The sequence below is a fragment of the Saprolegnia parasitica genome (assembly GCF_000151545.1).
Source record: "Saprolegnia parasitica CBS 223.65 unplaced genomic scaffold supercont2.41, whole genome shotgun sequence".
Classification (NCBI taxonomy): Eukaryota; Oomycota; class Saprolegniomycetes; order Saprolegniales; family Saprolegniaceae; genus Saprolegnia; species Saprolegnia parasitica.
Genome location: NW_012156435.1, coordinates 1 through 21,276, shown reverse-complemented (window position 1 = coordinate 21,276; position 21,276 = coordinate 1). Strand labels below are relative to the sequence as shown.

General features: G+C 55.7%; 6 protein-coding genes across 6 annotated transcripts; 4 read left to right on the top strand and 2 right to left on the bottom strand.

Moving 5' to 3' along the window:
* Positions 1-1,968: 1,968 nt before the first annotated feature.
* On the top strand, positions 1,969-3,655 carry SPRG_08990 (hypothetical protein; the record flags this gene model as incomplete). Its single annotated transcript, XM_012348111.1, has 3 exons — positions 1,969-2,787; positions 2,840-3,140; positions 3,189-3,655. 3 exons carry the CDS (start codon positions 1,969-1,971, stop codon positions 3,653-3,655), a joined length of 1,587 nt encoding a protein of 528 aa, XP_012203501.1.
* Positions 3,656-6,688: 3,033 nt separating this feature from the next.
* On the top strand, positions 6,689-9,864 carry SPRG_08989 (hypothetical protein; the record flags this gene model as incomplete). The annotated part of the gene is made up of 6 exons (XM_012348110.1): positions 6,689-6,829; positions 6,879-7,685; positions 7,736-7,845; positions 7,910-8,408; positions 8,784-8,951; positions 9,436-9,864. The coding sequence occupies 6 exons, from the start codon at positions 6,689-6,691 to the stop codon at positions 9,862-9,864; spliced, it is 2,154 nt and encodes a 717-aa protein (XP_012203500.1).
* A 1,072-nt stretch (positions 9,865-10,936) lies between these two features.
* Positions 10,937-12,656, top strand: SPRG_08988 (hypothetical protein; the record flags this gene model as incomplete). The annotated part of the gene is made up of 4 exons (XM_012348109.1): positions 10,937-10,966; positions 11,013-11,828; positions 11,880-12,183; positions 12,232-12,656. The coding sequence occupies 4 exons, from the start codon at positions 10,937-10,939 to the stop codon at positions 12,654-12,656; spliced, it is 1,575 nt and encodes a 524-aa protein (XP_012203499.1).
* Positions 12,657-13,497: 841 nt separating this feature from the next.
* On the top strand, positions 13,498-16,023 carry SPRG_08987 (TKL protein kinase; the record flags this gene model as incomplete). The annotated part of the gene is made up of 17 exons (XM_012348108.1): positions 13,498-13,504; positions 13,658-13,712; positions 13,765-13,830; positions 13,877-13,945; positions 13,994-14,059; positions 14,106-14,168; positions 14,221-14,298; positions 14,348-14,541; positions 14,585-14,792; positions 14,841-14,874; positions 14,922-15,018; positions 15,062-15,152; positions 15,200-15,274; positions 15,334-15,472; positions 15,527-15,610; positions 15,654-15,774; positions 15,827-16,023. The coding sequence occupies 17 exons, from the start codon at positions 13,498-13,500 to the stop codon at positions 16,021-16,023; spliced, it is 1,644 nt and encodes a 547-aa protein (XP_012203498.1).
* A 2,693-nt stretch (positions 16,024-18,716) lies between these two features.
* On the bottom strand, positions 18,717-20,587 carry SPRG_08986 (hypothetical protein; the record flags this gene model as incomplete). Its single annotated transcript, XM_012348107.1, has 4 exons — positions 20,444-20,587; positions 19,578-20,390; positions 19,220-19,526; positions 18,717-19,162 (listed from the first exon to the last, which is right to left on the bottom strand). The coding sequence occupies exons 1-4, from the start codon at positions 20,561-20,563 to the stop codon at positions 18,717-18,719; spliced, it is 1,686 nt and encodes a 561-aa protein (XP_012203497.1). The 5' UTR covers positions 20,564-20,587.
* Positions 20,588-20,972: 385 nt separating this feature from the next.
* Positions 20,973-21,266, bottom strand: SPRG_08985 (hypothetical protein; the record flags this gene model as incomplete). The annotated part of the gene is made up of 1 exon (XM_012348106.1): positions 20,973-21,266. A coding segment is annotated over one exon (294 nt), but the record flags the coding sequence as incomplete, so codon positions are not given.
* Positions 21,267-21,276: the final 10 nt, after the last annotated feature.

Here is a 21,276-nt window from a genome sequence, read left to right as displayed (position 1 = left end):
TACGTCTACGATGACACAACGCGCCGACAAAGCCGTATACGAGAGGAATGAACCCAATGCTGATCGAATACAGCATCGACGGGACCGAACCTTCGATGACGTACTCTTTTCGGGACGCCGGAATACCAAACTCGAATAGATAGTGGTACGCGGCCAAGAGTGGCCCCACGTTGCCCATCGCCCACGTCACGGCGGGGCCGTAGAATGTCGTTGCCACCGCGATGATAGTCGGGTCCACTTCGCAAAACAAATCTTCCTTGTGACGCCACTTGAGATAACTCGCAACCAAGCACACGGCGGAGTACGCAAACCAGACCTACGCCGAATCAGAAAGTGATATCCGATGTCGCAAACAGATGGCACATACGGTCCGAGAGAGATACATGAACGCGAGGACCATCGCGCCGACATCGGCGCTTTGCGACGCGCGGGGAATGACAAGCGAGATGACCTCGACGCTGAGCCAACAGTCCAAGAAGAAGGCCGTGGCGACGCCGGGGTGCATGAGGATGATCGCGGTCGGGTCACCGTACAGCACCTCGTAGCGCCAATGACTTTGAGCGCGGAGACGTGCCCGGTGGCCGCGTCGGCGCAGCAGCGCCTCGAGATGCCGACAGTGCACAAAGTACTTGGTCCACATGAGGTGGAGCGTAAGGAGCGAGATGCCAACGCGGTAGGCAAACTTGAACGAGTGGAACGTTGGATACGTGTAGACGGCGTGTGCCGCCACCAGTGTATATACCTGGTGGCTGCTTGTGTTGCTATCGTCGAGCTCGTTCCCGGCGCGAAGCCAGACGCATTGATGGCCGATGGCCGTGGAAAAGTACGTGATGTACATGCACGCACCGCGACGGTCCCACGTGTGATCGCTTGGCGACGAGTGGTTGGCGGCGGCAAAGGCACAGAGAACGTTGCGGATGCCTGCGCCGTAGAAGAGAACGCTGGGTAAACCGACGAGAAAGTGTCCGTGGCAGTCATCAACCGAAATGGGACTGTGGCTCATGACGAGGACATGGCGCATGACTTGGATGCTGCGTGCTCTGTCATCGTGATATGGCGTCGCGACTGGTGGCGTCGAGGTATTGTACGTTGCTTGCATACCAGCAAGTGTTTGGATGCTGAAGTCCGAGTCGTTGGCATACGTCGGAAGCTCAGGCGACGTCGCCCACGGAGGAAATTCCGAGAGGTACGCCTTCATGGGCTACAAGGACAACATTGAGGAAGAGAATCGTTCTACGGAGGATACCATGCTGGCAATGTTGAGGAGCATGATGATGCTGACGGCAAAGGCGATGCGATTACGGCGGACGCCAAAGGTAACAACAGAGGCGATCGAGGGGCTGATCTGGGCACGTGACATGGGCACTACCCGAATGTTCTATTTCAATGCTGTTGTTGCGTGTCGATGGAGTTACTTTTCACGAGTCGCATTTCGATAAGCTTTATGGATTGACGCAAAATGTAGAGGCACAAAAGCATAGCGAAAAAGGCAACGATACATGGCCAGCCAAGAGAATCTCCAGCCAGCGGGCTATTTTGCACCATTAAAGGACGAGCTTGGTTTCCCGCCCGATTCGACTGTTTCATGGTTCAAATCCAAGAGTAAGGTCGCGTGTGCTGTCGAATGCGACTGCTGCCTTCGGATGAAAGCGCCAAACGTCTCTGCTCATCCCACTACGACCAAGAAACAATGATTCAAAGGAGTAATATCATTGGCGTTGCCGTCCACTGTACCCATACCATAAGCGCATCAAGGCGGTTTTCAGTGCTCTAAACTTGGCACATCCGCGATGACCAAGGTATCCGATGTGCACGGCGCTATCCAAGCCATCGCTGCGCGAAGACAGCAGTACGCCGTGCGCTGGAGTAGACCTCCCTTGCTTTTGAGCTTGATCATGTTAGGCAACCTCGTGGCCATGGTACCACACTCACACCCTCAACGCGATTGTCACCCCACTGTGCTAGCCAATGAAAGCCTACGTGACCGAGTTCTTGCCGTGGTCGTATGTGTCGCCCCCGGCGCCGCTCGCCTCGACCAACTTTACAGCCTTCAACACCTCTACACTCTTCCACTTCCAGGGACTATACAACCGAAGCACACTCCCCCCGCAAGTGACGTACTATGAAGACGCAACGGGGTACGTGCTTCGAAAAGCCATCAACCCGCACATCACGAGTCTCGATGCGTGTGCCTCGGAAGTCCTCCCAGGCCTACCTGGTGCGATCTTTTATGGTCCGCCTTTTTTTCGACTGGTTTGTGACATGGCCATGCACGACAGTGACAGCAGTTCTGCGTGGGACGGTCATGGTAGCTGCATGGACCAAACCTTCTTTACGCAGCCATGGATCTACCAGTGTCTTTGGCTCACAAGCGGCGACGATCTTGCGCTCAACGCCTCAGCACCCGGTTATACTCTAACGTACGCGGCCCGTCCGTACCCTATGGTGCTGTGGTGTTTCGCCAAGTTCATCTACCGGACACTCACAACCGTGTACATTGCATACCTTGTTTGGACGCGCTACTACGTTCACTGCGCTGCGCTTGCGTCGTCCTTGGCCATTATCGGACACCGACCGATGGGAGTCAAAACGACAGCTTCGGTCTGGTGCTATGAGGTTGTGCTGGGCGACCCCACGGCCATGGTGCTGACCGACCCTCTTGTCGCATTCTTGCTTTGCGTCGACATTGTCGCGAGCTATGATACGTTGACGTTCGCCGTGCTTCGAGCCTCGCAGAGCACTGACATTTACGTCATGCTCGTCGCATTTATGTACCTCTCCCGCACCGTACGTCCCTATTTCGACGATCAAGATGGTCAGGAGACTCGTTTTCGTTTAGGTCTGGCTACCGTACTTGGCCGTCTCGACGACGACGCTCCTTCTGAAGCGCTACCACAAGGAACACTCGTTTGCTCAAATCGACCCGACGGCGCTAGCGATCGCAACAGCGATTTACGGTCCGGCGCTCACGTGGTGCATGGGCAACGTCAGCTTTCTCTTGCAGTTGTACCAGTACCTCGGCCGCGTCACAGTACCAACGTCGGACCAAGACACCAAGTTTGAAGCCGTGCCAGCTGTCGGTGTCTATTTTGTCTCGCTCGCGTCGCTACCGCTGGTGTATGGCTTTGGTCGCGCACGTTGTACGTGTACAGTCCAATGCTACGCCACAGAAAAAGATTTGTGCGTAGGGGCAAGAACAACGATGCCAATTGCAGCGTACGCCAGCTTTCGCTACAATCCTTGGAAGAACCGAGCTCTCTTGGCGCTTCTGGGGTGCTTTGAGCCACAGTTCAGGTCACCGCACTCCACGATTGAGCGCGGCGGATCTGTCTACGCCCTGTTTACAGCCAATCGGCAGTACGAGAGGTGTCCCGCCATCAGCTTTCGCGCGACCGACTGCTTTGTCTTGTGCTATCAGGACGGCATTCTAAAAGAGCGCCTTCGGCTCACGCTTTTGTCGACCGTCGATCGACACGAAGGCGAGGCACTGCTCTCTGTTCCAAGTAGCGCCGTTCCGTCCCCATACTGCGTCAACACGCTGGTTGTCATGACGCGGGTGGAGAATGAGACGTCGGCCGCAGCGGAGTGCAGCAGTGGCCCTAGCGTCTCACGTGTCCTGCACCTCTCGTCGCGGCCTTCTCCGTGGTGCCTCTAAGCGTGTGGCGTAAGAGCATATCTCGCTGCTCTGATTCTCCGTAGTGCCTCTAAGCTTGTTGCGTAAGAGCGTTTATCGCTGCTTTGATTCTTGGGCAAAATGGGAAGAGCGCAGTAGCGCGCGCCACGTCATACCTCTAAAATGTGATATCTCTCACCTCCGGAAGGTAATGTCGGGATTGCCTTCACTTTCCAGGACAGCCGACTGGCCAGCACGTGAGGCGCTTCCCACGAATGGGTTTTTGCGTGTCCATTCGCCTGTAGACCACAGAGTATTTCGGTGCGTTTTGATAATGGGAGCAATATCTTCAACTGAAGGAACACGAGAATGAAAAACGGGTTCGTTCGACTCCTCAATAACCGAGCCTAGAGACACCACTCGGATGGTTTGGGGGCGCGTACGATCGTTGGTGGTGTCTGATGATCGACGAGTTGGTTGAACGAGTAGTGCGGCGCACTCTTGGCCTCCCGAATGGCCAGTGTAGGCGCTGATTCGTTGCGGTCGAGGCTCTCCAGTAGGCTCAAGCGAATGCGCTCGACGAGCACATTGTCCTTGTAGCAGTAGACAAAGCAGTCGGCGCTCCGGAAACTAATCGTCGGCGACTGTTTGTAGCGCGCGTTTTTACGAAAGAGGCTATAGATCGTGCCGCCGATTTCGGGCACGCGGACGTTCTTGCTCGGGTGCATCCACTGGAGCACTGCGAACATTGCTTGGGTCTTGATGCCGTTGTAGCGAAAGCTGCCGTAGAAGGACGCGACGCTCGACAGTATCCGCCGTGAACCTACCACCACAACCATGCCGATTAGATACATATGTCTACCGACAGATGGTTTCGAGGTGTACGTCGACGATGACACAACGCGCCGACAAAGCCATAGACGAGAGGAATGAACCCAATGCTGATCGAATACAGCATCGACGGGACCGAACCTTCGATGACGTACTCTTTTCTGGACGCCGAAATACCAATCTCGAATAGATAGTGGTACGCGGCCAAGAGTGGCCCCACATGGCCCATCGCCCACGTCACGGCGGGGCCGTAGAATGTCGTTGCCACCGCGATGATGGTCGGGTCCACTTCGTAAAACAAGTATTCCTTGTGACGCCGCTTGAGATAACTCGCAACCAAGCACACGGCGGAGTACGCAAACCAGACCTACGCCGAATCAGAAAGCGATATCCGATGTCGCAAACAGATGGTACGTACGGTCCGGGAGAGATACATGAACGCGAGGACCATCACGCCGACATCGGCGCTTTGCGACGCGCGGGGAATGACAAGCGAAATGACCTCGACGCTGAGCCAACAGTCCAAGAAAAAGGCCGTGGCGACGCCGGGGTGCATGAGGATGATCGCGGTCGGGTCACCGTACAGCACCTCGTAGCGCCAATGACTCTGAGCGCGGAGACGTGCCCGGTGGCCGCGTTGGCGCAGCAGCGCCTCGAGATGCCGACAGTGCACAAAGTACTTGGTCCACATGAGGTGGAGCGTAAGGAGTGAGATGCCAACGCGGTAGGCAAACTTGAACGAGTGGAACGCTGAATACGTGTAGACGGCGTGTGCCGCCACCAGTGTATATACCTGGTGGCTGCTTGTGTTGCTACCGTCGAGCTCGTTCCCGGCGCGAAGCCAGACGCATTGATGCCCGATGGCCGCGGAAAAGTACGTGATGTACATGCACGCACCGCGACGGTCCCACGTGTGATCGCTTGGCGACGAGTGGTTGGCGGCGGCAAAGGCACAGAGAACGTTGCGGATGCCTGCGCCGTAGAAGAGAACGCTGGGTAAGCCGACGAGAAAGTGTTCGCGGCAGTCATCAACCGAAATGGGACTGTGGCTCATGACGAGGATGTGGCGCATGACTTGAGCGTTGCGGGCGCTGTCGTCGTAAAAGGAAGCTGCTGCCGGCAGCGTCGAGGCGCTGTACGTTGCTTGCATACCAGACAGTGTCTGTATGTTGAAGTCCGAGTCGTTGGCGTACGTTGGCCGTGGTGGGAGGGCCGCCCACGGTGGGTGCTCTGAAAGGTACGCCTTCATGGGCTACCACATTCAACAGTTAGTGTTGCTGAGACAGAGGACGGGAGACGAGTGTGACCATGCTTGCAATGTTGAGGAGCATGATGATGCTGACGCCAAAGGCAATGAAGTTGCGGCGAACGCCAAAGAGTGTCGGGGTCGCGCTCGAGGGACCGGGCACAACGTGGACGCGGGAAAGAGGCATGCTTGAATGAAAAACTGTCGCTTTTTTAGGGACTTTGTCTATTAACGTCCAATGCATAAAACGAGCCAGCACAGCAACAAAACCAATGCTTCACCGAAGCTCAAGATAAGTTGCTACAGGAAGGAAGAGAGTCGGATCTCGCTTTGTGGGGCCCAGAGCCCACGGTACCTACGACACGAAAACAAGTCATCATTGCGGCATTTGTAGCAAGATTTGACAACGTGTGGAGGAGAGAAGATGCGAAGCCTTGGGCCCTCCGAGGCCGCTGTAGTCAGTCATCGACCCGTTCTCTGTCACCTCGCCAATCGACTCAGTCCTCGTGCACGCAAGACGGACGATTCCTGCGTAACCCCGCCCTCTGGAAAATCAAACCCGCAGGCCGATGGATCAACTAGAACAGTAGTTGTAGGGACTGTATTGATTTCACTAGCGTGTTTTGAACAGAGGGTTCAACGTGTGCAGCTTTGCTACTGGGCTGCTTGCTTTTCGTTCAGCCCAAATGCTACTAGTTTCGCCAGCCACCTTGTCCAATTAGTCTGTTTCGACTTTGTCCGAGCGCAAACAACCAACTACGGAGGGCAAAGACGCCTGGGTAGCAGACGCGAGGGTCAGTAAAAAGATTTCTTATTGACCATTGGCAGACGCCGGAGCAGCGACAAGACAATCTGTGGTCAGACAAGACTCGCTGTCAAGCATAAATTCATTTTTGTTGGAATCAACACGCTACAATGTACAAAGATGCACGACAAAGTCGACATGTACTTTCTTTCCGACTCGACTTTGCCGTTTTGCCCACTCGAAAAACGGTCGCATGGCCACAGCCAAGGTCGTGTCGGGCCCCGTGCCTCCGGGCCCTGGGAAAGGCGACGTCCTGCAAGGGCCGCGCACGGTGCGCCGCAACGCCTTCATCCTTAGCGTCAGCCTCCTCTTTCTCATCAACGTGCTTTGCATGGTACCATGAACCATTTCGGAGTCGCCTCACACTCCGTCTTTGGCTGTAGCCCATGAAAGCATACCTCTCGGAAGATGTGCCGTGGGGGCCTCTGATCGAGCGCCCCATTTTTCCCAACTACTCGAGCTTCAATGCGACGATTCTGGACAAGTACCGAACCGAGTACGCCTTCTCGCGGCTCCCCAACACGAGTACGTACTTTAGCGATGCGTCAAGCGACGTTCAGGTCGTGCGTCTCGCTTTGGACCTCAACGCCCACGTGTCGGTCGCCGTCGAGGACTGTGTCGGCTCGTTTCTTCGCGGTATGCCTGGGGTGGTCTACTTCACCTCGTCCGTGCGGAATCTCCTCTGCGAGCTCGGTGCAACTGCCAGCGTGCAGCCGGCGCAGTGGCACAACAGAGGTCTCTGTGTCTACGACATGTACTTCACCATCAACTTGGGCCATCAATGCGTCTGGCTCGAATTCGACCCGGCGCAACCAGACACGCTTGTCGTCGTGAGTGCCCTTGCCATGTACACGACGTATGTATGGCGCTGGTTCAAGTTCATTTTCCGGATTCTGGTGACGCTGCGCATTCTACATGTCGTTTGGACCGACTACTATCTCCACTGCTACGCGCTGGAGCACGTGTTGGCGACGCGCGGGCACTTGGCCACAATGCCCGACGGTGACTGGAGCTACGAGGTGCTCTGGGGGGATCCAACTGCGTTTGTGCTGCTGCACCCGGGCATCGCTCTGGCCTTTGTTATCGACTATTGGCTCAGCGTCGACGTCGTCACGGTCGTGATTGTGCGCGCCAGCCAGAACGACGACATCATTGTCATGTGGACGGCATTTCTGTACCTCTCGCGGACCGTACTGGATTCTCGGATGCATTTATTATGGACGCTTACCGCAGCGATTAGGTCTGGTTTGCGTATGCCGCCATGGGCCTCACCTCGTATGTGCTCAAGCGCTGGCACAAGGAACGTTTGTTTGCCGAAGTCGACTTGACGCTTGTCGCGATTGGCGCCACGTGCTATGGCCCAGCCGCCTCGTGGGCTTCGGGCAACGTCACGTTTCTCCTCCAAACTTTTCAGTTTTCTTGAAGCGCTCGTGCCAGCTGCGGAAAAAGGCCAGGAATTCGAAGGATGCTTGTCGTCGCTCGTGTACACACTCATGCTGGCGTCGATGCCCATCATGTATGGCTTCATCCAGCCGCTCCTGCGTCGTCGTACGTCGACGATACAGCTCGTGCCGACCACTCACTCAGGCACGGTGGACCCGGCGCGCTATAGCAGTTTTCTCTACAACGGATTCAAAACGCGCCTTGTGTTTACCGCACTGCACCGCTGGACGCGCGACTACCGGGCGGGCATTCCATCTGTCGGTGGCTCGATCTACACGCTCTTTGACTTGGACGCTCGCTACAAGCAGTACCCGACGACCCGCTTTCGCGGCCCTGATGTATTTGTGCACTGCTACTGCAACGGCAAGCTGGTCGAGATCCTTCGCTTGAGCCTCCTCGTTGCTTTCGACCGAAATGTCAGCACGCCAGAAATGGCGATCGCAACGAGCGACCAGCCATCGCCCTATACGGTCTATACGATTCAGCTGCCAACCAGTGAGAAGCAGAAGACGCCGCTTTTACTCTGCCCGTCACAACCAAGTGCGTGGTGTCTCTAGTAGCTAGCTCAAAATTGGTTGATGTACTCTCAGTTTTTTCAATCTTTCAGAGAACACGTGTACATCAATTTCCATTTAAAACGAGACGGGACAATTCCACTCATCAAGAGCCTTGTCGGCGCAGCGTGTATGTGCCACGACCTCGCCACGTGATACGGCGGAATCAGTTTGCGATTGGCATCAGAATTCGCATTCGCCTCGATATTGTACTCATATTGCAAACGACATATCTCATTTCACATGCAACTTTGAGGCAGACCTCTGCAACGATCTGCCGTGGGCGCCAAGAACTGGGGTCGACCAACTTTCACCGAGTACAACACCTCGACGCTCCCCACGTTTGGTACGGCGTCCAGCGCGCAGACGTTGTCGGCGGGCACGGCATTTATCAACGACGAACGCCTGCTCGTGCGCGAAGTGATTGGCATAGCGTCGCACACACCCGTGGCGGCCGACGTATGTTAAAACGAATTATGATGTCGTGCAGCAGCTTCACGCTCAACAGCAGCAAGACACGGATGCTCTTTGTGGCCTTGCATGGGCTTGGGGCGCGTCTTCTGTGGGCACCGTATACCTTTTTTTTATACCCACCCGCGCTACAAGTCGTGCCCGGCAATTAACTTTCAAAGCATCGATTGCTACATCTACGAAGGAGATGCGTTCAAGGAAAAACTGCCGTGAAAAGTGAAAAAGCAAGAGCGGTGTATTGTTTATCCTGTGAAAACGAATACATATTTGGTTTGACAGGAACCTCATCCCTGCACGACGGCACGAGACCAGCGTGCATCGCCAAACCGAGCCAGAAAAAGTTGCGCTGCAATTTGGCACATCGATCAAGGACACTTTGGAGGTCACAATGCACCATGGCATTCGATCGGCTGAGGTCTGGAGGCCGAGAAATTGAGAGATTAAAACGTGCCTCTTCTGCCCCGCGCACGAGACGTGCCGCCACTTCCTCGTCGACTGCGACTTCATCAAGGACGTGTGGAGCACGCTTCACGCCGTCACGGTCCCTTTGGGCGTGACGTTGCCGACTATGCTATCCGGCTACCTCTACTCGACGCCCAAGACGGCGTCCAACATGCACCAAGCCGCGTTCCGCTACCTCTGGCCCGTGCTCCGCGCCTGCGTCTGGTTCAACGTCTGGCGAGTCCGGAACGACCGCGTCTTCCGCGCCGACCTCTCGCTGCTAAGTCCATGGACGATTGCCGTCAAGGCGGCACGCGTCGCTCAACTGCACTTGCACCACAGCCTCGTCCAAGAGCCCGAGCAACCTGCTCTTCGTCGACTTCTCCAGCTCCTCGCCCAACACAAGTGGCCGCGACGTCACCTCATTCCGCGGATCGCGCTCCTGCCTCCGCCTGCCTAAATCAAATCCCTCAACCGAGTACACACAACGAAGAAAGTCCGACAATTTTATGTAGCATAGTTTTATCTATTGTAATAGACGACCCACTTCAACAACAACAACCGTGTTGGTGGTCGCCATGCCCGCCTCGGGAGGGTTAGCTTGTTGAGTGACAAAACGTTATTCGGGAATGGTTCGAGCTCTTTATCGAGCTCTCATGCTCTGCGCCTGGGATACCTAAATACAAATGTCGGACTATCTTTGTTGTGTACACTCGGCTGAGAGACATGATCTAGGCAGACGGAGAGGGGAGCGCGATCCGCGGGACAAGGTACCAACACGTTTGTTGCCCCCACGTAGTTCGGTCCTGAATCAGGAACGGACACAAAACCAACCTTGACTGGGGCCCGATGACATCGTTTTTCAATCTTAAGCAGCGCGCAACAGCGCGTGAAAGGGACATTCGTTTTGGTGTAAATATGACGACATTTGAAATGCATGGACCCTAACGATCGCTGCTCATGGTCATGGTTTGAAGTAGCCACTTGGTCGGTCCTGTCGAGCCAGTGTAAATGTGCGCGGAACTTGACCGCGCGGAGCATCACTTGGTAGACGAAGTCGGCGTACTTTGGTAAGATAGCGTCGGGTAGCCGGAGCTCAGCTGCGGCGGCTACGGCAGCGGGCGCCTCATAGAAGTCTTCCTTGACGCCCAGGTGGCGGGTCGGTAGCTGCAAGCGCGTCCTTGGCGGGACACGACGTCGGCGGGCTTCGGCAGGCGTCGTCTGGGTCAACGGCTTGGTAACTTTGTGGAGTCGAACTAGCCATGGCAGCTTGGGAATCGGGCTGGGCACGGGGACCAACACGGTTGTAGTTGTTGAAGTGGGTCGTCTATTAAAATAGTCTTGTATCTTGTAACGCGTGCGCTTCTAGATCTCGGACTTCTAGATCGCTTGTCCGCTTCTTGGAAACGGCCCTTTTGTGACAGAAGTGTGCTATTTCGAGAGTCGACATTATGCCGTCCGCCAAGATTGCCGCCGTACCGGGGCTGCCACGCCACGTGGTCTACCGCAACAGGTTTGCCTTTCTCGTGAGCATGGGCATTCTCTTCAACATTTCGCTCATGGTATGCCCCTTCATTGTCCAGAGAAGTAGTGACAATATGTCTGTAGCCCATCAAGGCGTACCTCTCTGAGGACCTCCCGTGGACGCGCGACGCGCAATGGTCCGCGTCCGACAATTTTACCGACTTTAACACGTCAACGCTCGCACGGTACCAAGCCAAATACAATGTCTCGACGCTTCCGCCACAGTGCGTCTACCACAACGACGCTGCGGCAGGAGTCGAGCTCGTACGCGTGCAGATGGATATGACCACGCACGCGGCGATCGCACGCGACAACTGCGTCGCAGACTTTCTCCTTGGCAAGCCCGGCGTTGTCTACTACACCACGTCGATTCGATCGCTGCTCTGCGACCTCGCAGCTGCAAATGCCTCGAACTTTCATCTTCTTGCGTGGCAGAACCGAGGCACGTGTGTCTACAACACCTATTTTGGCCTCTACATTGGCCATCAATGCGTTTGGATCACCGCCGACGACGGAGCACACACGCATCGGCTCACCATCTCGATGGCGATCGCAACGTATGCCTCTACAACCTGGCTATGGTGCAAGCTCGCCTTTCGCGTCGGTCTCTCGTTCGTGACCTTGTATCTCCTCTACGCAAAGTACTACCGACATTGCTTGGACCTCGAGTCGCTCTTACTACACCATGGGCATCAGCGCACTTCCTGCACCAATCTGTGGCGCTACGAAGTCATTTGGGGCGACCCGACGGCCATGATCCTCTTGAACCCCGCGATTGCAGGGATGTTTGCCCTCGACTGCTGGCTCAGCGTCGACACTGTGACGCTCGCCATCATGCGCGCCAGCCAAGCCCACGAGATAACAGTCATGCTTCTCGGATGCCTCTACCTCTCCCGCACGGTAGGCGCTAAATGGATGTGTTGGCACGAGTCGTTGCGATGCTTATGGTAGGTGTGGTTTGCCTACGCCGCGCTATGCGGCGTGAATACGTGCTTGAAGCGCCACAAGAAAGAACACCTCTTTGCCGAGGTGGACCCGACGCTCGTGGCGGTTGCAGCGACGATATACGGTCCGCTGGTCACGTGGATGGCGGGGAATGTGGAGTTTTTCCTCGAGCTCTTTCACGCTTTGTTTGACCTCGTCGTTCCAAGCGTGCTCAAGCGCGACCGATTTGACGGCAGCATTCCATCCACCATGTACTCGCTCATGCTGGCGTCGCTCCCGGTGGTGTACGGCTTTTCCCACGCACTCCTCCGTACGTGTCGTCTCCTCTACATTACTTTTTGGTGTTTAAAGTTGATAGGGAAGCCGCGCACGACGCCGCGCGACCTCCATCTGTACAGCAGCTTTCGCTTCAACAGCATCAAAAACCGCTTGGTGCTCTGTGCACTTCGCTTGCTCCATAGCCCCCTCCCGGTACACGTGCCGGCCATAGGCGGCACCATGCACCGCCTCTTTGAGCTCGTGCCGCGCTACAAGCGATGGCCAACGATTAGTTTCCGCGGCTCCGACTGCTATGTCCACTGTTATTGCGACGGCACGCTTAAGGAGCGCTTGCGCCTCAGCCTCGTCGATGACTTGGACCGCTTGGTCCTTGAGGCCAACATGGCGATCCATGACGCACCTGAGGATTCCATGTACTCGGTGAATGTCCTCGTGCTGCCGTCGGCCCAGCGCGCTCACCCGCTCCTGCAGCGACCCGTGCAGCCGAGCGCGTGGTGTCTCTAACTCCAATCAAGACAACTTACACGCTACTTTGCGACTGGAGTTTTGCGGACAGCTAAAAATCCGGCGCTTATCGAACGCACTTTATATGCATTTTCACGCTGCATGGGCTTGTGCACTGGTCAGCACGAGACATATCATCTCGTGCTGTACAGTGCACTTGGGCACGACTGACTTGATGGCAGCTCAAACATTCGGTCATTTGAACCTTAATCCGTAATGCAACACTAGCCATGACATGATGCAAAGGCCACGAAGCAGTACTCGTATTTGATGATGTTGAAACGCGCATTCATAAGGTTACCATAAACCAACTTGGGTACAGTGTCTTGTCCCCATCCTGTTCAGGACGTTGGCGACACGGCCTCCACGAGGCTTCTGCCAAGAACTCACTGCAACTATCGACGCACATACACACCGACTCCACGCGGCGCGATTAGACAAACGGTGTTTCGACACAGAGCCTTGCGCCTCTTCGCGTTTCGTTTCGTAATCTCGACTCGTCGACGCCATGCGCTCGCATGATTATTATGAGGGACTCAATGTATTGTTGCGAAAAATCTATCATTTCCGAACGGCAATGCATCTTCTCACGTGTGGAATGCTACCACCGTGCTTGCTCCTCACTTGCCATTTTGCCCACTTGCTTGTAGGATGTGGTTGATGTCGCTGCTGGTGCGAGGGCCTCTGTGGTGACACGAGGGCGACATGATGCTTTGTAGATTGCATTGGCACTTGACGCTGCCACAGGCTTGTGCGATGGCGGCACGATCAACCAGTTCGATGCCACCGCGACGCGGGACGGGTGTCTCGGTAGTAGTCCGTTTTGCATTGTCGACAAGAGATGCATGGTACATTTATTGTCTTCCATGCAAGAAACCGGTGCTGCATTGAGTAGACAACGACGTTTTACGAGGCGAGGAACTTTACTACCTTGGCGCTGGGCAGCGTCTTGCGCATTTACGGTACCAAAAAGCATTAAGACAAAAGCTCATGGCACGTAGATGAGCCCGTCGATTACATTGCGAACCTCCCGAGCCTCTTTGCGAACCTCACAGTGTGCGTCCTCACCTCGTACAACTAACGCGTTAAGATTCATCGACCTGCGTAGCGCGTTCGACAACACCTCTGTGCACGGCATTGGCGATCTCTCGACCTCAATAAACGTCAAGGAATTGTGGGTTTCCGACTCTGGTATTGTCGGCACTGACGTGTTCCGCTAGGGACATCTACAACTACAATGTGGCGATCAATACCTCCAACACCTCGTGGCCGCCCAATCTTGAAAGTCTGTACGAGCTGAGACTATTGTCGACGTCCATGACACACACCTAAATTAGGCAGCTTCGGCAGGCCCAATTCACGACGCTGCCTAATCTAGCATCCATGCCGCAGCTCCTCTATCTGTACGTGTATTTATCTATCGCAAATGCCGCAACTGTCGGTGCGTAGGGACGTACGAAGCAATCTCTTTACGCGCCTCGAGAATCTCGACTTGCGCGGCTTGAGACGAGCGTACACATCAAAAAATGTCGCACGAAAGCAAGACATTTATGTGTTCGACTAGGAACTTTGACGACAACCCGATCACGACGATATCCAACGTCTCTTTGAGCAGTGGCGAGCGCTCCGATACATTGATGTTGTACGCCTCGCACACGCGTGCAACATGTCACAAGTGTTTGTACTATTAGCGGTCTCTCGGGCTGCAAGATTACGACATTTCTTGTCAACCCGGACACGTACACCGTGCTCCTCAATGCAAACAAGACGGTGCAGCTGCACAACAACGACTTGCCGCCGACGATCGACGTCTCGGCGACCTGCAAGGCACCAAATAGCATCAAACCCGTCATGCAAGGAGCCTACTCGGTGTGTGTGACGCCAGGTAGGCGACGCGGTAGTTGGCATTCGCGCCGTAGTAAGCGTAGAGTCGATGCTGCCGCCACCACCGCCACCACCGCCACCAACGACCGCACCGTCACCGACGACCATATCGCCGTTGTCGGCGTCGACAAGCGCCGACCAAGCGTCCTCGCGCCTCAGTAGCGGTGCGATTGCTGGTATCATCGTCGGTCTTGTCACCGTCGTGGCTTCCCTGGTCCTTTTCCTGGCTCGACGGCAGCGTCGACTGCAGCTGTTTGTCGCTACACTCTGGAATCTCTCTTGTCGACTCTTGCTTTGTAGAATATTGATGGAGCGCAACGCGCTGTACCTCGACGTACACGCAACGTTTGGTGCCGCGTCATTCATTTGTGCTCTGCGTAGGCGCTTCAGATGCTGCGGCTCGACGAAGGATCCCTCGTCAAGCTTCAGTTTGTCGCAGAAGGCGCCTATGGCCAAGTGTCGAGAGGCGCGTACAAAGGTTCGCGTCACTTTCAACGCTCGTGCCAATGCTCTTGGGCTAGGAGAGCCCGTCGCGATCAAGAGCTTATTGCCAGGAAAGCACTCGCAAGCCGACGTCACCACCTTTGTCGCTGAGATTCAGCTTGCTTCCATGTAGGTCAACCAGTGTACACTTGGATAGCTGACACGTACTGCAACAGGATGGAGAGCCCGTACATTGTCAAGCTACTGGGTGCGAGCTGGCGGACGCCGTCCGAGCTCGAGATGGTGCTCGAGTGGATGGACAAGGGCGACCTCCGCAGCCTCTTGCAAGCCACTGCCCCGTCGATACCAGACGACGCCGCCCACACTTTTACTGGGACGAGAAAGCGACCTGCATGCTATCGATCGCCGAAGGTCTTGTCTACATGTACACGATGAACATCATCCACCGCGACCTCAAGTCCCGAAACATCCTCCTTGACGCTATCAAGGTACTGCGCACTGGATGGATCATACATGTGTCGAGTATAGAGGATTGGTGTTAGGGGACCAAGCTCACCGATTTCGGCGTCTCGAGGGAGATGACGACCGAGACCATGACGATCGGCGTCGGCACGTATCGGTGGATGGTACTGCTCCGATTCCCTCGAAAAGGCAAACAGAAAAGAGTAGGCGCCCGAGGTCCTTCAGGAGTGTTACTACTCGACGTCGGCCGACATTTACTCGTTCGGAATGGTGCTCTCGGAGCTCAGCACCCACGACATTCCGTACGCCGACGTTCGTTCCGAGAACGGTACATGATCTCCTTGCGTGTTCGTATCCTTACAACATATATTTTGCAAAAGGCCACCCGCTCGTGGACACGGCCATCATGTCGCGCGTGATCCAAGGGACAATCTCTCCATCGTTTGTGGCGTCGACACCGATGTGGGTGATCACTCTGGCGCAATCCTGCCTCGCGCACGCGCCAGAGCATCGCCCGACAGCTATTGAAATTGCACATACGATTGAACGACAAAGAAAGACACTAGGACATGTGTAAATCAAATCCGAGTACTGGTGATTGTCGCGGCAAGGGCGGGGCAGTTGTGCGGACACGGACAGAAATCGCGTGAACGATAGCAAGCTCGGCATTTGACTCTGTTCTTGAAGCATCTCAGCTCATCCCAGTCGACTTCCACGGTGGTCGCTCTATGATTGCCCCTTTGATATCTCGTGACCATGGTTCGCGCCTCGCAGCACCGCAATTGTCTACTCGTATCTATTGCCCATGTTGTGATGAGCAGTACCGCTTAGTATGCAAGCCAACAGTCGCACTGGACAGCGCAAGTGATCCAATGCTTGAATTGAAAGTATAAAACGGTCGATTTGGCGGGATACGAATCTCGTTCTATCATGTTGCAAAAAACAGTGCAGAAATGTAGGTCGGATGAGGAGATGATCTTGGCTGCCATCGATCGTTGCCGTCTTCGTTATGTGTGTACTGTCATACCCTGGGTTTGCACCAATCAATAAAGCTTGTTGCGGTTCAAGTGGCCAAAAGTGACTCCATTACTAGCCAGCAGCGGCCTTGAAACAGAACATTCGTGTATCCCCATGAAGTCACGCGTCCAGATCAGCCCGTCAATCGCCTCAGTCATCCTCTTTGGCGTCCGCCGGAATCGCACCGCCTTCGCTGTCAGCATCATCATGCTCCTCAACATTGCCAGCATGGTATCCTCCGTAGGATGATTCTCTTTCTCAATGCTGTCCTTGTAGCCCATGAAGGCGTACCTCTCGGAATTTCCTCCCTGGGCAACGCTGCCTGCGCCCCCAACGAACGCCAACGACTCGGACTTTAGCATCCACACACTTGCTCACATGCAAGCAGCGTACAACGCCTCGACGCTGCCGTCAGCAGCTGCCTTTTTACGACGACAGCGCCCGCAGCATCCAAGTCATGCGCCATGTCCTCGTCATGGATCACAATCATATCCCGCTCGCCGACTGCCGCGACCAGCTCCTTGTTGGTTTACCGAGCGTTCTCTTCTACGGCACAGGCATCCGCAACGTTCTCTGTGTCTTTGCCGCCGCCAACCACTCGTTGCCAAGCGATCACACGTGGGACCGCCGCGGTGCGTGCATGTACGTACATCACGTACTTTTCAATGGCCATCGGGCATTAATGCGTCTGGCTTCGCGCCGGCAATGAGCTTGACGGCAGCAACACCAGCAGCTACAATGTGTATACACTGGTGGCGGCACACGCCGTCTATACGTATTCAGCGTTCCACTCGTTCAAGTTTGCCTACCGCGTTGGCATCTCACTCCTTACGCTCCACCTCATGTGGACCAAGTACTTCGTGCACTGCCGGCAGCTGGAAGCGCTACTGCGTCGACGCGGCCACCGGACTAGTCTCAGCAGTGTCCAGAGTCATTGGCGCTACGAGGTGCTCTACGGTGACCCGACCGCAATCATCCTCATGCACCCCGGCGTCGCCACGGCCTTCTTCTTGGACTGTTGGCTCAGCGTCGAGGTCATCTCGCTTGTCATTCCCCGCGCGTCGCAAAGCGCCGATGTCGGCGTAATGGTTCTCGCGTTCATGTATCTCTCCCGGACCGTACGTACCATCTGTTTGAGACATCGGATATCACTTTCTGATTCGGCGTAGGTCTGGTTTGCGTACTCCGCCGTGTGCTTGGTTGCGAGTTATCTCAAGCGGCGTCACAAGGAATATTTGTTTTACGAAGTCGACCCGACCATCATCGCGGTGGCAACGACATTCTACGGCCCCGCCGTGACGTGGGCGATGGGCCATGTGGGCCCTCTCCTGACAGCGTACCACTATCCATTCGAGATTGGTATTCCGGCGTCCAGAAAAGAGTACGTCATCGAGGGCTCCGTCCCGTCGATGCTGTATTCGATCAGCATTGGGTTCATTCCGCTCGTATATGGCTTTGTGGGCGCGTTGTGTCGCCGCCACCGTGCCAGTTAGCCACTTGTTCATTTCTCCCACCTCTCATTTCCTTGGATTGCGTATAGAACGGCGAAGAATCGCAGCGCAGTCATCGATCGCAGCATCGCCCTTTGGCAGCTTTCGCTACAACAGTGTCAAGTCTCGAGCGACGTTTGCGGTGCTACAGTGGGCGCACCCCGACAAAAGAAATCTGGCGCCCGAGGTCGGCGGCACGGTCTATGGCCTTTTTCGTCGGAACGCGCGCTACAAACAGTCACCGACGATCAGCTTTCGAAGCGCCGAATGCTTTGTCTACTGCTACAAGAACAATGTGCTCGTCGAGCGTATACGCCTCAGCTTGCTCGAGAGCCTCGACCGCAACGAACCCACGCCATCCCTCGCGGTGCTGGACGCTGCCACCCGCTCCAAGTACACGCTGCACCAGCTTCTCAACCAAAGCCCACCAACCATTGCGTGGGCGCGAGAGCCGTCCCATTGGTGCATCTAAATAAGACCGACGACGGCAACGACAGTTGTAGTTCACATTTTGTTCAAACGCCTTTTTTTGCCGACGCAACGAGATGAAGTGAGTCGGGAGGGTTTAATGGGCCGAGTTGTTTCGGTCCAATTCGTTTTGTGAGTCTACATAGCCTGTTGGTGGTTAAAATGGATGTATCGTCCGTCTCGTGCTCACTGGAGTGCCCTCCCCACGATGATGAGAAATCTACACCCCTGCGGAACCCTAAATCACTTGTTCAAAAGTTGATGTATTGACTAATTGCTCCGTACATTGAAAACGCTAGAGGCACCACGCGGACGGCCCCGTGGCCGGGTGCATAAAATAGTACGGACTCGAGTCGTTGCCCCAGGGGCCCGGGTGTCGCGCCAGCTGATTCACGACATAGACGGAGGGCTCCGAGGTCATATCGGGGGCGACGTCACGTGCGGCGCGACGAGTGCGATCGACACTCGCGACCAAACTCAGACGCAACGTCGTATCGAGGACCCTATTCTCGTTGTAGCACAAGACGAAGCAGTCGGTCGCGCGCCAGCTCATGGTGACGCAGCGCTTGTCACGAGGGTGCTGGGTCAAAACCTCGTGCACGGCGCCACCAAGGGAGAGTCGCGCTTGCTCGTTTTGTCTCGAGCAGCCGCAGTGGTGGAGTAGCGTGTACAGCACCCGGTTCTTCATATTGGTATAGCTCGGAGCGTGGTATGGATTTCCAGGGCGTGGGGGGAGCACACCTACGTAAACAAGGCTTCATCCGACTCCAGGAGGACGAGGGTGAGGTATAATACTACTTTCCAAGCACATGGCAAAGACGCCGTACGTGACCGGACCGATCGTGACCATGAGCGTAAAGACGCTGCATCCGAGGATGAGTTCCAACTCTTCGCTTTGCCGGGATGCGGATACCGGGAGGCGGTAGAGCCACTGGAAGAGCTCAATCAGCAACGGCACGTTCTGGCCTGCCCACGACAATGCAAAGCTGTAGATCGTGACGGCAATCGCCACCATGGTGGGGTCCACGGCCTTGAAGCAGTGCTCGAGATGGCAGCGCTTGAGCTGCACGTTGAGGAGGCTCAGCGCGGCGTAGGCAAACCAGACCTACATCATGTCAATCTGGTACCGACTCACATTTCCAGACTGGCATCCAACCAGTCGAGACAAGTAGAGCGTGGTCTGAAACATAAGCAGCGGGTCGTTCAGCTGCGACGCACGCAGCGTTGCGATCCCGACGTTGTCCGTGCTCAGCCAGACGTCCAAGACAAATCCAAGCGTGACCAGCGGGTGCGCGAGGACCAGCACGGTCGGATCGCCAATCACAATCGTATACGACCAGCGCCCCGTAAGGTCGCGTCGGTGTCCATACCGGCGCAGCGCGAGCTCCAGCTCCCGCACGTGTATATTGTACTTTGTATGGAGAAGGTACATGACAACGCCCGTGATACTGAGACGGTACAGGAGCTTGAGCCACACGAACGTTGGCAAGAGCACCGTCGGCGCGTACACGTGGGTGATTGTGATCGTCTCGTTGGCATCGGTGCCGCCAACGTCATCGCCGATCGTCACCCAGACGCACGCGTGACCGTTGAGCTGCGAGACCAGCTTGTCATAAAAGCACGCGCCATGAAGATGCCATGGCGTCATGTTGGTCGAAGCCGCGCAGTTGCAGACGATGGAGCGGACCGGTGGACTGAAAAACATCACCCCTGGAATGCCCGTCATGACCTCGCCCATGCAGTCGGGCTCTGGGACCAGGCGGGTTCGAGAGATGACGTGGCGGAACACGTGGCTGTTTTGAGTGACATCAAAGGTGTACGTGTTGTGGGCCGGCAGCGTCCTTCGGTTGTACCGACTTTGGCTCTCGGTGAGCGTTGACGTGTTAAAATCCGAGTAGTTGGCAAAGACGGCCGCGGGGGAGGACGGCGGGGACCACGGAAAAGCCTCCGAGATGTACGCCTTGAGAGACTAGACTCATATCGTCGCTATCAGTCGCCGTCAAGGGAGGTGAGCGAGAAGACCATGGAGAGGAGGTTGAGAATAAGAATGAAGCGCACAACGTGGCTGGGTCTGTCGCGGCGCACGACATACGGAGTCGGTGCCTCGGGTGCTGAAAAGGCGCCAACCTTGGCCGACACCATGGACAAGTGGCGTCCAAATATAGCACCTTCAATAAGAACTCATTCGCAAGTGGGGTTTCATCATGGCGAGGAGGTTGATGGTCATGTATCGCGACGCTCGAGGAATCGCGACGTACGGTGAGCGGGCCGTCGTGCCATGCCCCCCCGCGACGGTCCGCGCGGGACGGCCACGACTTTGACCATCACGGGCGCACCGGTTTTAGATCCATTTCGGCCAATCAGACGTCGGTAAGAATTATTTGACCAATCAAACGTCGATCTCAGATTGCCTTTCGAGCCAACATCCGATGCCATCGATGAAATGCTGCAGCCATGAAAATGGATTTGGCTTTCACAGTCGCACTGCGTAGGTACGTGTAGGCGACCTTGCCACTCTATGGCGACAATCCACTGAAAACGGTCCTCTGGATTAGCGCAGAAACAGGCCAAGAATGTGCCACGACGGTGCGCGGAAGAGCAAGGGTGCGTTTTCTGCCTTGGCTGTCGCCGCATGGGCCGCCAACGCCGCGACAGACAAAGCTTTTTCGTCTGCGAGATCGACAAGGCGCACGCCAAAATGCCGCGCGACACGGGACGCCGACGCATTCGGGCTGCCAAAGACGATGCCGACGTCGGCTGCGAGCAGTGCGAGGAGGTCGTTGACGCCGTCGCCAATGTAGACGATGCTCGCGCTGTCTTGCAGCGTGGTCACGCGTTGCGCCTTCTGAAATGGC